Genomic DNA, 14,882 nt, shown 5'->3' on the forward strand with positions numbered 1-14,882 from the left:
TAAATGTCAGTGGTTGTCTTTCTTGACCAAAGCGGTAACGTTGATTTCATTGCCTGAATCTGTTTATGAATATACAATCAATAAAAAATTTCTAAAAAGGAAGATAATGAAATACGAGTCTTGGTAATAAAAAAAACACATTGTTACATAAAGTGCTATGGACAGGGATCCCGTGGAGACCCTGATTTAATAACCTAAGGGCTAACACTATAGAGTTGACTGTCTGATGTAGAAGCAAGCTTGCCGAAATGGTGGAGATGTGCGTAGTATTGTAAAGAGTCTTTACTTAGCAATCTAATGTTAACTGTCTAGAATCCCTAAGTTTATCACAGTACTTCTCATAGCTGTCGTAATGGCAGTGCTGGTGTTGACAGACTTGGGAAAATTCAATTAAAATGTGAAAGATTTTGTTTTGCAGCTACATGGGTCTATGGCTTAAGGGCTTCCAAAATACAGCCATAATCAAGACTTTTGCCTCTTTGGATAACCTGGCACTGGGTGCATATGCCACTCGCTACATTATTTTGCCAACAGTCATTGTAGCTGCTTCTACGCCAGGGAAAACTCATGGCTGTGTGTTTGCTCTGCGGTATTTCCTAGTATTTTTCATAGGAAACACCATTTCCAGCTCTTATTAAGCCAACAAATGTCTTATTGTAATCCAATGTGCAAACCATACCAGTTTCAGAAAGAGGATGTGCATACATCCTTCCACTTCTGCAACTGTAGTGTATTCCAGTTCCTGCTCTGGGTTCCAAGGGAGGGCCTGAACCCTGTTATTAATCGTGTTAAGTACAATTATCTCAAAACATGTTCCTGCATCATATCTGAGGACCAGCTTGCGGACTAAAAACAGGTGAATAAGGTAAAGGGCCGAATGGCAGATGGTATCGCTGGCAGAGGTAAATGTGAAATCCTCACAATCTTTAGCCAAAGAAAATGTTAAATCTAGATTATTATTCCTGCTGGGACCTCCTAATGCCAAGGAATAAAAGCTTGGAAAATGTTTCCACAAAATTACAGCTTTTTAGCTGAGTCACTTCTTGCTTGGACAGTTTTTGGATAAAACATATTGATGATTATGTTCAGTGAACAAATGCTGGGGTCAGATTGTAGGGCCCTTCTGATAACTATTTATCTTTTGATGTTTGTCAGATAAAATTGTAGCCTGGTCGATATATCTGCAATGTGTGTGGATGGTGGAGGATCTGTGTGAGAGTAAATAATGTGCCTATTCGCATTGTACAGTGTTCTCGGAAAGCATGGCTTTAATGCAGCCAACTAGTGCTATTTTACTACCACATGACATTCTTGGTTCATGTCTGCATGCAAGTTAAGGCTTGTTTCAGGATATTTTGGCCATGTGTTTTTGAGGCTATATTTAATCATTTTTGTTAGAATGCATCAGACTCCTTGATTTAAGTCTGTTAAAGCAGACCTCTGCAAAGCTTAAAGTACTCCTTTACACCTGGTACTGCTGGGCAAACATGTCCCATTGTTAATACAGACAGCTTCATAAATATTTATGCACGCATTGTTTCTTTTTTTTTTCTTTTGTCATTGGCTTATAATTTGTAATGACAAATATTCAGTGTGAATACTAGTTTACGTCCAGTCCATATGTGTGGATGAGTTGCTCTTTCACAACACAAGTAGAAGCAAAGTAATATGTGAAAGGTAAACACATGGCCTAAAATTCATAGTACACAAAATAATGTGAAATGATTGTCTTCTCCCCTTCACCATTTATTCAACCTTCAGCCCTGTAACATAACCTGCCATATTGAAGCTCTTCTCTGGCCTGGTTTTGGTCTGAGTCATAATTCAATCTGGAGACTAGAACGAAAGGAATGTGTATCTCACCTCCAGGTTCTAGCACTTCCTTGTCTCCTAATCCTTCTAATTCATGCGAGTACTACTGCAAAAGGGGGTAATGTGTAATGCTGAATAACCAACTTGTCACCCAGAGGAATTTAGTGTGTTGCGTAACATGGAGATCATCAGATTTGATAGAGGTAACTTTTGATGTGGATGGAATGAGAACAAGGTGAATAATCTCAGCATGGGCAGTTCAGAAGACAATGAATTTAAATTAGCTAGGTAAGGCTAACTGTGCTAGAACACGTGAAAGAACCCCAAGCACAGTATGCACTATAAACAACAATCATCCTTTACTTAGTTGAATGAGCCAGAGAGATACATTTAAAGGAATAATTTCATTCTCATGTAAACAGTTAAATGATTTCCATTTAGGAAACAGCTATTCGGGAGGGTTGTAACTCCATAAACAGAAAATTTAGAAATTCACACAGTCCATACAGTATTATTCCATTGTCTGAAAAGACATGTATGTATAGAATAGTCCAGAAAAATCAGCCTGATTGCAAAAAGAAAAGGGAGGTAAAAAGACCATACAAGAAAAGAAAGCTATCAATAGTGATTCTTAGCTATCTGTTCGCTGATAATTTTCCATCAAGAAAAGACTAAATAACGGGGGTTTAAGTCTAAAGCACATAAGGCATTTCCACACAATACTCCATAGATGAAGCTAAATTTAAGCATTTGCCTACATTTGTTCTAGAACCTGTTTGCATAGATTTTAATCTGCCATATTTTCTACATGTTGTGTATCCTCTTTGTTTGCATTTTTCTTTCCTGTGTCTTTTGAAATTGATTTCTTCCCTAACGCTTGTGTTGCAGATTCTGCCTTCTTTTAATGCTAAATGTGGAATTTGATTTTTCTAAGCTGCACCCTCTGAATTCCTTTTCAGGTTGATGCAATAAAGGAAAAGGTGAAAGCTGATTCTTGTTTTCCATTTTTATCTGGAGGACTGTCTAAAAATAAAATCTGCATGAGTTTTTTTTTCCTTTCTTTACGCTGCTGCTTTTTCTCCCCTTTAAACTAAATCTCACTAAAAGGCTATGCTAGCCCTTAAAACATAACCATGATAGTTAGAACCATAGGTTGTTAGTCGAATTGTTCACTACTAATCAGCTAATACTGGAGCAGGAAGGTTAGAAAGCTAATCAGCTGGTGGGTCACAGTCTTGTAGGGTCTGATAAATCTACCTCATGCAAAGTAAAGTGACTTTTGGCTAATAATGCCTAATTTGTGCTGATTGGCAGGTAGTATAATGAACAGCATGAGTGGAAGTTGGCAGAGCATCAGGGGAATTTCATTATTTGGTTTAGTTGGAGGTGCTTCACTTGTTCCAAAATTTTAGATCAAAAAGGCAAGTGTTGGTTACACATCCTATGTTTCAAACCCCAATTTCCATGGTGATCCCAGTTTGCATATGTATTTACAAGATAATGCTGAATCGTCTGAAATATATGTAAATTACCTCAAGAAAAGCAGAACTCAAAAACTGATTGCTTTGATAGTATGCACCACACTACAAAAAATACTATGGGGAGACCGCTTTATGGTTCTTCCAAACCTATGAAGCTGGGGATGCAAGTGTTAACGTCAGTGTTGCCACTGACTGCTCCTCTACCTAAATTCTCCAACTTTTGCAGTACAGCTTTCTAAACCAATCCTAGTACAATAACATGAGCTGTTTTTCACCTTTAGACTCTCATATATTGTTTTACAACTCACTTCCTTCAAGAATCTCATGTTGGAATTTTAAGACAGTCTTGATCCTTGATCTGCCCTTTTAATGGGATCGCCAAGAGGAAAGACACAATCCTGCACAGCAGTCAAATGTTTGCAGCCCTGAACTTTCTGATAAAATGGTTAATGTGGTAGTATAACTATTGTATTTTAAAACTTTTGTTTTACTTCTTTTGTTTTACCGTCTTGAGATATTCTCTGTCTGTGTATCAGACTGTGACCCAGCTTCTGATCTCTTTCTCTCAGTTCTTACTAATGTGTTTTGCTGAAACCATGCAGCCTAGAAGCTAGCTGCACCAGTAGTGATGTTCCTCTCGTTTCTTCAGGTCTCAGTTCCTATGGTGCTCCTATGTCCCTACATTGACTGTAACATGCATATTTGTCTTGTTTGTTTCTTAGGAAATTACTAATCAAGCACATTAGTAAAAAGTTATGGTGCTTGATAATCTGAACATACACAATAACAGCATTTGGCACTAGGTATCGCACCACAAGGCCAGACTACTCTGCATCCTATTGTGCATTTAGGCTTTCAGATGAGAATGCATTGTTGCCTTTTCTAGATCACCTATTTACTGTTTATGTAAAGAATATTGTGGCACCAGTTCAGATTTTCTATCTTCGCTGGATCTTGTAGTTCTCAGAAATCATATGCTGGTAAAGTCAGATTAACAAATATTGTCAGTTAATATACTTCCTTACCTTGGCCTCTCTCTTGCAACAGCAGGTAATAGTGCTTATTATACCAGTTTGTGATGGTTCTTTTAGTGGGCTGTCTATGATATGTACTGAAACCTTGCTAGGATTAATTGTGCAGCCAATAAAAGAAAGCAATTCTCTTGTAGGCGATCTCCATTGAAAGTCATAAGCAATAAATAGTCCGCCCATGTGCGGGGACTTAAAAGCAGTTTTTTCAAATACATCTTAAATGTAGATGTTCACTTTTCTTTTTGGAAGGCCCACCGAGTCACTTAAGAAAGAAAAATATTATGCAGCCATAGGAGTAGGCTACAGTGGCCCAGTTCTTCATCTTGTTAAAAAAAAGGTCCCGGAGAACTGTACGTGCATATAATAATTTTTTTCACAAACCCTTTTTAATAGAGTATAGAGATGGGGAGTAGTACAGTGTAGCCCATAGGCTAAATTTATAAGAGTTAAAAACCAAGGCTGTGCCTTTAAGAACCTAAGGACCCCCAGTATCCAATCATGCTCAGCAGGTGGCAGTTGCTACAGTTCTTTTTTCCGGCTCCTGCTGACAAGGACTTTGGACCACTGAACTCTGCCTTTTTAGGCTTGTTCTATACAAAATTCACCTGTGAATTTTTGTGACAACTACTTTATTCTACATTTTTCATCTCTCCCTTGCATTTTCTGCAATTTTATGACAATAATACGTGGTATTTTGTCATTTAAAATGCCATCTTTGACAAATGACCTGCCTGTGGGAGAAAGAATGCCAAAACAGATCCTGATGACGTCTGTATTTGTCTACCAGCATGTTCCTGAAGATTGTCATCACTGCAGGAAGTTTCCTAGGTGAACCCTGAGAGAGAGGGGGCGAAGATTAACCTTGATGGCACAGAAGAACGGTGCAGGTAGCAGACACAGTCTGAAGGTGGGCCTACGGAGCGAGGAAAGGGTCGGGCCTCTACCATGGATCTGTCATCTAACTCTGATGGACGTGGAAGGTCCAAACAGAGGTTTCCAGCCCAAAAATGACTTTATTCCCCATCAACATCTTGGCCATTGACGTCAAGGTATGGCACTGACGTGCTCGCCACCAAGGGCTGGATCGATGTCAAAGAGAAGGAGATTGAGGTCAAGACATGGCAGGTCGACATCGAAGATTCACACGCCGTCGACACGTAGTCGGAGAACGCTATAGAGGAGCAGGTCGACTTCGAGACGGTCTTATTGACCGAGGATGTGACGGAGATCAACATCAAAGAACAGATCAATGTTGAGACATCACAGGAGGTCAAGGAGCATATTGACATCTAGGACACACCAGAGGAAGAGGCAACGCATTTCTTCACTATCGGGATCTGAGTATTCTAGGATATTATCTCCATCTTCACCTCTAGGGTTCCCAGACACTCCTTCACCACCACTTCTGCTGCCTTCAGCGCCAGTCCTACCAGTGCAAACACCTCCTATGGAACCACCTCGTCAAAGATCACATTCCAGAACGCTCCATAGTTGACACCATATGCGCCATATATCATGCCATTCGTCATGAAGGCAATCTTATCGGTGCCATCGATCACATAGATCAAGGTCTTGATCACGGTCTCAACATAATTCCAGATACACGTCCTCCACTTTTGCAGGACACGATTTGCATACCCTTACAGAGTCCATCACCTACAGTCTCCCCAGTGGATATTATTACCACCTTTCACGAGGTCTTAATGAGAGGAGTGGCAAAATTAAATATCCAAATGTCGGTGCCTTTGAAATCAATGATATTGGAGACGCTTCACCAACGCACAGCATCCTTCCTTTAGTACCAGGCCTTCTGGAAACAGCAATGGATCTGTTTGACTCCTGCCTCAGCCAAGTCTGCTCTGTCGAGGCTGCAAAAGGAGGACAGACCTCCTGACCTGGATCACTCTTCCTCCGTTCAGATCCTCCTCCAGACTGCGTAGTCCTACTGGCAGCAAAAAAAATACTATGCAACTACTCCTGCCTCTTCAGTGCCTCCAGATAGCAAGAAGTTGGATTCTGTGGGCTGCCAAGAAAGTGGCACAGCTGAAACTTCCATGAAAGCAGCAAGTGCAGCTGCCCATCTCAGCATATACAATAGGGCATTGTGGAAATCTATCCAGAAGCTTGTCGAAGATCTGCCCAGGGACATACAGGAGGATTTTTTTGGAAGTGGGTAGCAAGGGTTTGATGGTCTCAAACCAGATAATCAGTGCAGCTGCTGATTCCTCTGTACGAGTGGCACACAAATATTGCAGTGTAGTGGCTCTGGGCAAACATACGTGGCTCCGTCTCACATCTCTGAAACCAGAGTCACAACAGCGGATTAACAGTCTGCTCTTGTCAAGTTCTGCCCTCGTTTGTCAGCCACACAGATGACGAAATGGCTCGGATGAAATCCAAAATGGACACTGTTAAGGCGGTTGGCCTAGAAAGGCCCAAGGAACAGAGAAAATAATTTATGCCTTACCAGAGGTCTCAGAGGGCTCAACCCCTGAATGGGATCAAGAGTGACAACAACAGCAATGACCCTATACGTAGCAACAAAGGCGGCCTAGTGGAAGACCCTCACAACAACCAGCACAAGCTGGAAAGCCTACAACAGGTAAAAAAAACTTGAATACTTCCTTCCCCCTTCTTTGTTACCCACGCCGGTAGGGGGGAAGTATTTTGCACTTTGTGGCAGAGTGGCAAAAAAATAATACAGCTGGATATTGATTGTTCGTCATGGATACTGTCTCAGCTTCACAAGTCGTTCTCCGACTGTACTACCAAAATCATCCAATCACCATCTGAAGATGCTGAGATCAGAAGTCAACATCTTGCTTCAGAAAAATGCAGTGAAGGCTGTTCCTTACTATCAGTGGGGAACAAGCATTTATTCCAGATATTTTCTGGTACAGAAAAAAGGCAAGAATGAATTCAGACCCATTCTGTACTTGAAATTCACCAACATATTGATTCAATGAGAAGTTCTTGATGCTGACCTTGAATTAGATCAATCCCTGACCACACCAGGGAGATTGGCTCTGCTCCATCGACCTCCAAGATAAGTATTTTCACATATCAATTGCAAGAAAACCTCAGTAATTCTTGAGGTTTGTGGTGGGGCAGGATCACTATAAGCATCTAATATTTCCATTTGACCTACACTCGGCACCCAGAACATTCTCGAAGTGCATGGCAGCCGTGGCTGCTCACCTTAGAAAACACTGTCTTCGTCTAGCCATACCTAGGCTATTGGCTAATAAAGGCATCAACTTTTCAAGAAGCCCAGCTTCATTTCAACTGGACATGCAATCTCCTCAAACAATTGAGGCTTCATGTCAAACACAGCAAGTCACAACCAATCCCGATACACACCTTCTATTATTTGGGAGCCTTCATCAACATCGTTCAAGCAAAAGTGTGTCCTTTGGAGGAGGTAGCTAATCAATCCTTCAGAGATGTCTGTCTCATGAAAGACTCTCATTCCAAGGTGAGGATGGTCTCATCCCTCCTCTACTCGATGGCCTCCTGCATCTTCTTCACTCCGAATGCATGTCTCCACATGCGGCCTCTCAAAGAATGCCTTGAGGACCAGTGGGATCAACTTACAGGCAATTGGAAAGACAGGATCGAACTGTCCCTTCATGCAAAACATTCTCTGAAACCGTGGTGCTCCCCTGCCAGTCTGCTTCAAGAATGCCTTTTCATCAACAGGTTCTTCTCAGAATATACTGACTGATGCATCACTACTGGGGTGGGGAGCCCACATGGATCATCTGGAAGTTCAAGGCATCTGGTCTCGGAAAGAAATTACATCACATAAACTTCCTCAAGCTCCAGGCGCTTCATCTATCTCTCAAAGCCTTGCGTCTGCCATCAAGTCACAGATTTTGCTTGTTAAGACTGACAATACTCCCACCATGCACTACCACAACAAGTGTGGGGGGGAGGGAGGGGGACGAGATTTGGGCCATTGTCGCTAGAAGCCCAGAAAATATGAAACATTTTGATCGCCTGAAACCATGAATCACAGCGACACACCTTCTAGGTGTGCATATGCCCTCAGAGTTCTGCAAGCAACGCATGACTGGGTCTTGCACGAGGACGTCGTTCAGCAGATCTTTGAACTGTGGGACACTCCAACCATCAACTTGTTTGCCACAGCAGAAAACAAAAAATACTGCAGCTTCGCCTCAAGGTACAACCAACCAGGGACGCTGGCGAATACCCTTTGGATCGCCTGTCCGGAAAATTTATTTAATTGTCTTTTCACCAATTTCCCTGATACCAGCAGTCCTCATCAAGCAGTCCCACTCGAGGGCCAAGATGATCCTCACAGCTCTGGAGTGGCCACGTCAGTGGTTCACGGACCTGCTACACTGGTCACAGCATCCACAACTCAAGCTGCGATGCAGACCAGACCTGCTAACAAAGTGCGGTGGCCAAATGGTTCGCCCCAATCTCTCATCTTTGAATTTGGCTGCATGGCTCCTGAGCTAGTGCAGTATGGACATTTGAACCTGCCACATGACTGCATTGAGATTATAAAAGAGGCTGAGCGGCCATCCATCCGGTCAGCATATGCCTTGAAGTGGAAGAGATTTTGCATCTGGTGTTTCTCCAAGTACGTAGACCCATCGACTTGCCAAGGAGATGTAATAAGTATGGAAGAATTACATCTGGCAAAATCTGACTTGCAAATCTTACACAAAAGTTCACTTGACAGCTCTTACTGCCTATACAAAATGTTCTTCACAAACCTCTATTTTCAAAATCCCTGTAATAAAAGCTTTTTTTTTTTTTTTTTGAAAGGCTAAAGAAAATTTTCCCTCCGGTTAGACGTCCTTCACCTCCTTGGGAGCTCAATATAGTTCTTTTACGACTCATTCAAGACCCATTTGTGCCAATTCATAAGGTATCCTTACAACTTGGAAAACTGCTTTTCTTGTCTCAATATCAGCACGCCAGAGTTAGCAAGATCCTAACATTATGTTCTCACGAACCATACACTATTTCAGGTGGTCATGAGGGCTCACCCGAAATTCCTACCCAAGGGTATTTGGATTTCTATGTGAACAAAAACATTTCATTGCTCACATTCTTTCATAGTCCCTCTACTCCAGCCGAGAGAACACTTTATTCTCTAGATGGAAGGAGGGTTTCAAAGTTTTACCTTGAAAAAACCCAAGACATCTGCAGATCGCGCCAATTATTTATTAATTCTGGCCGAGTAGGTACAGGGCTAGCCACTTATAAAAGTCAGTTTTGAAATGGATTATATCTTGCATCCTGTTAGGCTATCAGAAAGCTAATAAGACACTCAGCTACACCGAAAGCTCACTCCACTAATGGTAAAGCAGCTCCGCTGCTTTAATGAGGAATATTTGCAGAGCAACTACATGAAGGTCTGTTCACACATTCACCAAGCATTACTGCCTGACTGATGCAAAGGCAGCTGCCCAAGTAGGACATGCCTCCCTCAGGAAACTGTTTGTCTTGATGGTTCCCTTCTTCCTGCATTTTCCACCAGTCTTAATAGGGATGGGCTTGCTATTCTATTCGGTGCTTATGACTATAAATAGAGATCCCCTACAAGAGAAGGAATAGTTTCTTACCTGTAACTCCAGTTTTCTCATAGAGAAATCTTTGACGTCATAAGCAACCCTTCCTCCTCCCTGGTGAACTAGACAGAGGTAACCTATACATCAGTCACATCGCCTCCAAAAGAACTGAAGCAACTGTCACCCTCTCAGCATGACAGGGTACTGGGGGACGCTAGGTTCTTAAAGACACAGCCTCTGTTTTTAACTCTTATAATGACAGCCTATGGGGCTACACTGGCCTGCTCTCCATCTCTATGCTCTATTAAAAAAGGGTTTGTAAAAGAAATGTATGCTGTTTTACAGAAGCATCATGCATTAAAATGCATATACAGTTCTCCTGGCCCCTTTTTAACTTCAAGATGAAGAATTGGGCCACTGTAGCCTACTCCTATAGGCTGCATAATATTTTTCTTAAGTGAAACTGCAGGCTTTATGGAGTAAAGATAAACATCTACACTTTAGAAGATATACTTGGAAAAAGTACTCCGGGGTCCCCTCACGTTGGTAGAACTATTCATTGCTTGACTTCAGTGGTTCTCAGTAAGTTTTGGAATCGTATTTTGATGACGTGTTGTTACAGAGAACAGTGAACCTTTGCTTAGAACTGCAAAAGCCGATCATATAGAGTACATGGCCAATCTCAACTGCTTATGCTCACAATGTACCTTTACGGCACATGACTGCTGATACAACCCTCCCAATTTCACCTTTCTTTTTCAAATGATTTAAAGTGTCTGAAAAATCATATCTAAGCAATTGAAAGTTAGTTGTGCCTCCACGATGGTCATTGGAAAACAAATGTTGCATTTTCCATATTGGGATCTTCAGCATATTAGATCTGTTTCCTTGAGTAGAGCAGGGTCCTGGAATGTTTTGTACATCATTAGATTATTCAAAAACTAAAATCTCAAGCATTTTTAAGAACACTTTAAAAACTGGTAATGACTGCAGAGTGGAAAAGTGATTTAGCCCCTATAACAGTGCCACCAAGTTAGTGCCCATTCTACTCAGCCACAGCAGTGTCTCAGCATTTGTTCTGCTTCATGTGAGAAAATGCCTTAGCAATATCAGCTAAAGTTTAACTATTTTCCACATAACCCATCCAGTACGAGGCTGGTGTGGCTGTAGGTGCTTCATGCTGTGCATACCCCTGCCATCTAGTGTTGGTCCTGGATGTGAGCAAGTTGTTTTTCTTCAAAGAAGTCTTTCGAGTCACGAGGTACTTTGACACCTCCTCTTGTTGGTAATGGGCATGGTCAGTGGCTGCATTGTTGGATTGTTTTTTTTTCTGCAGTTGAGTTTGAATGTGTGCTCAACACGGTTACGGTGCTCTTTTTGGTCCACTGGTTCCTTCCCTCAGTCGGAATCTCAGTTGATCATGGCTCCTTTTCTTTCTCTGCCTGGGGTTGACGTTTGTGACTTTGCTTCAGTGGGGTTCAGGCTGACCGCCTCCCTCAAGGGCCTCACCTTTCTGGGCATACTCCCATCTGTGTCACATCTCTTCACCATGACGATGATGGAACGGACGCCATTCCATTTTTGTCCTTGTTGCCACTCAAAGTATCCTTGCAACAGTTTCCATCAGGTCTACAATTTGTGTCTTTTGCCTGAACACAGCGAGACTGCTTGCAGCGTGTGCTGCTGCTTCCGCTTCAAAAAGACCTATAGAGACCGTCGGGCTTGGCGTCTTGAGATGTTGCGTAGGAGCAGAAATGACACCCCAAACCTGTTTGGCCCAGAGGACATTGAGGGGGATCACCATCCGCAGCCCTCAGCTGCAGGCTAGGAAGTCTTTTCCCTCCTGGACAGTTCCAACTCTAATATGGAGATCGAGGACCTGCCTCAGCATGACCACACCTGCACCAGCTCAGCCATTGGTTCCGAAACCCTCCATATCAACCAGCAAGTCAGACCACAGCTCTCAACACGTTGAACAGATTCTCCACATACTTCAAGAGGAGATCGAAGCTTGGCAAAGACACGTGATCATCCATCCTCATTCAAGCCAGATCCTTGCCCGCCCTTCGGGGGTCTGCATCTGCTAAACCTTCCAAATACCAGCTGTCCTTAAGGAGGCCCTTGGACATTCCAATGCCACCGAAGCAGCACAAGAAGGCAGACAAGTCTACTAGCCCCTACCCTTCACACATCACCCCACTCTCTTACTCAACCTTCACCTTCCCTGCCTGCTTCTACAGGGGATCCCCTTGACATTACACCTCAGGGGTCACTTCTCATTGCGACACAGGTGGTCATAGGGTAATGCAACACATTTGACACTTCTCTGTAGGGCAACCCATGGGACTCCTACGATGTAGACCCACCAGGGGATGCACACTTTCCCACCGGACCATTCCATGTTTTATCTGGAACTTATTGGTAGGGCTGCCTCCTTCCATAAGGTGGATCTTCACACAGAACCTTTGGAAGAGGACTTTCTTCTTGAAACCTTCTCCACACACCGCTCTTTTGAAACTCTCTCCTCCAAGCATGCTTGAAAAAATTTCTGTTTGTGTATCAGGCTGCGACCCACCTTCTGATCTCTCTCTCAGTTCTTACTAATGTGTTTTGCTGAAACCAAGCACCCTAGAGGCTAGTTGCCCCAGTCCCGGTTCTTTTACCTTCCCATGCCTAAAGGCATACTCCGCCATTCGACCAACATATTTCAAGAACCGGTCTGCGGTAAGGTCATAACTCCCAGGATGGACAACATGTACAAGGCCTTCCCTTTGGCTTCATGCCAGAGCTTCAGCCGGACATGCTTCAAATGCCATTTGGTTGTCAGCATCTGTTCGGTCCGCAGGTATACCAAACATTAGACATTTTCTTTAAAAAGATACGGCGACCGCAAGTGCCCTCTCCCAGAGGCTATGTAAGGGGATCCTACACAGGCAACAATTCTAAAGGCAGAGTTTAAGTTGGCTCTCCCAAAGGAGCTGCTGCACAACACCAATCAGGGGAAGTCTTCAATGATTCTTCCAACCCCCTTGACTGAGCATCACCTCCGACCACTGGGTGTTGGTCATTAGGCAACATGGATATTGTCTGGAACTCATTCCCACACTTCCCACCAGTCCACCTCGCAAAAACATTCTCCCTGGAACACCAAAGATTATTCAGAGAAGAGGTCCAAGCACCACTTCTCTTAGGGGCTATAGAACCAATTCCCCATCATCACCAGGGCACACTGGAGTATGCTTGCTGTACTTCCTAATTCCCAAGGACAAGTCAGTCTAGCCCATTCTGGACCCCAGGCCTCTCAATGAATACATCGCTCACTACTTTCATGTGGATACTCTTGAGGATGTTATTCTGCTTCTGCAACAAGGCAACTTCATGACCACTCTTTACCTGAAAGATTCCTATACCATCACCAAATCCCACCTACAACCGCTCCCTGCCTACCGGCAATTGTCAACTCAAGTTGACGACATGACCCATCCAAACCCAGCCAGAATCCAGTCCTTTCCAACACAAATCCCACTTTTCCAACCAAACAGGTCTTGGTCTGGACAGTCATTTGCCTCCTGAGTATGATACCTTGATATATTGCTGTAGTACCCCATGCCAAACTGCACGTGTCCGTTGCAGGAATGCCTGGTGCAACAGTGGTCGCAAGCGGAGGGTCATTGGGGAGATCTAGTGTTGATTGGTCCCTGTAGGAAAGTGCCCCTTTTGGCAAAGGAGGTGGTCATAAAAAGGGTGTAGTCACCCTAAAGGTGAGAAGACCATTGGCTGCCACCTGGCACTACCTGTAACGTCTCTAAATCCAGTATTTAGGTGGCAACCATAAACCCTAGAATCAGATTCCTGCAACCTAAGAAGAACCGGACTTGTCGCCAGCAGTGAAGACTGAAGACGGCTACTGACTTGGCCCCAGCCCTATCGGCCTGTCTGCAGCCTTCAAAGAAACCTGCACCCAGAAGACTGTCCTGCAGCCCAGTGACCTCCAAAACCTTGGGAGGACTGCCTTTCTTTGAAAAAGACCAATAACTCCCATGAACAGCAGACCTGTCCAGAAGAAACCATCTTTAAAAAAGAGGAAGCCTGCCTGAGTAACCGTGGAACCGGACACCATAAGTGACCACTGCACTCGACGCCCCTGGCCCGAGTTCAAGTGGCTCACCTGTCCAGTGAAAGTCCCCCAGTGCTTCCGACCAAGATTCCATCGTGCGATGACCCCGGCCGGACTCCCCAGTGATGCCTGCAGCCTAAATCTGCGGGATCCCCCTGACCACGACCTGTCTGGTGAGCTGATTCTGATGTCTAAAGACACCCCTGCACCTGGAGTCCCTCTGCTTCGGGAGCTGAACCGACGGTGTCACTATGACCCCTGTCATCTCAACTTATCTGGGCAGCTGTGGAGTTGACCCCTACCGGACAGCGCTTGCAATCTGGAAGCCATCTCCTCCATTGAAATACACTGGGTGTCCGACATTGTACAGGCACGCTGCACCCAGCCACCTGAGCTGCTGTGTAAGTGTGGTACTAACTTGTGCCCTCTCCCCACTTGCACTTACCTCAGAGCCAGGAGAGCAACCTCTGACCCCGCTTTACTCACCTGTGAGCAGCACTGCAGCAGAAACCCCCATCTCCATTGGAAAGCATTGGGCGCCAGACACCGTGTTGGCACTCTGTAGCTGGGACCTCCACAAGTGCTCACCCCAACCCCCAGAGACCAACCTCTACCTCCGATGGTACTTACTTGTGAGCAGTGTGTCAGCTTCCCCCACATCCCCTCAGCTTCCATTGACTAACATTGGGCACTGACCTCAACTTTAACCTCTGCACCTAGCCACCCCGTGCCGCTGTGGGTGCACCTTGGATACCAATCTGAACCTTTCCTAGCCAATGCTAACCTAAACCACTGAAGACTGGGACTGTAAGTTGTGTACTTACCTGTGAAACTGCATCTTTGTTTCCCTCCATTGGTTAACATTGAAGACTCTGAAAATTGCACTGTTGATTTT

General features: G+C 44.0%; 1 protein-coding gene across 2 annotated transcripts in view; it reads left to right on the forward strand.

Annotated features, from left to right (window-relative positions):
• Positions 1 to 14,882, forward strand: part of CLTC (clathrin heavy chain) — a 723,592-nt gene that overhangs the window by 655,343 nt on the left and 53,367 nt on the right. Inside the window, exon 31 of one of the 2 annotated variants that reach the window (XM_069226425.1) lies at positions 2,772 to 2,792. The exons of the other annotated variant lie outside the window; for it this stretch is intronic. Coding sequence (XP_069082526.1) covers positions 2,772 to 2,792 — 21 coding nt within the window. The remainder of the gene's footprint in view (positions 1 to 2,771; positions 2,793 to 14,882) is intronic. 2 annotated transcript variants of the gene reach the window in all.

This window comes from Pleurodeles waltl, chromosome 3_1 (genome assembly GCF_031143425.1).
Source record: "Pleurodeles waltl isolate 20211129_DDA chromosome 3_1, aPleWal1.hap1.20221129, whole genome shotgun sequence".
Taxonomy (NCBI): Eukaryota; Metazoa; Chordata; class Amphibia; order Caudata; family Salamandridae; genus Pleurodeles; species Pleurodeles waltl.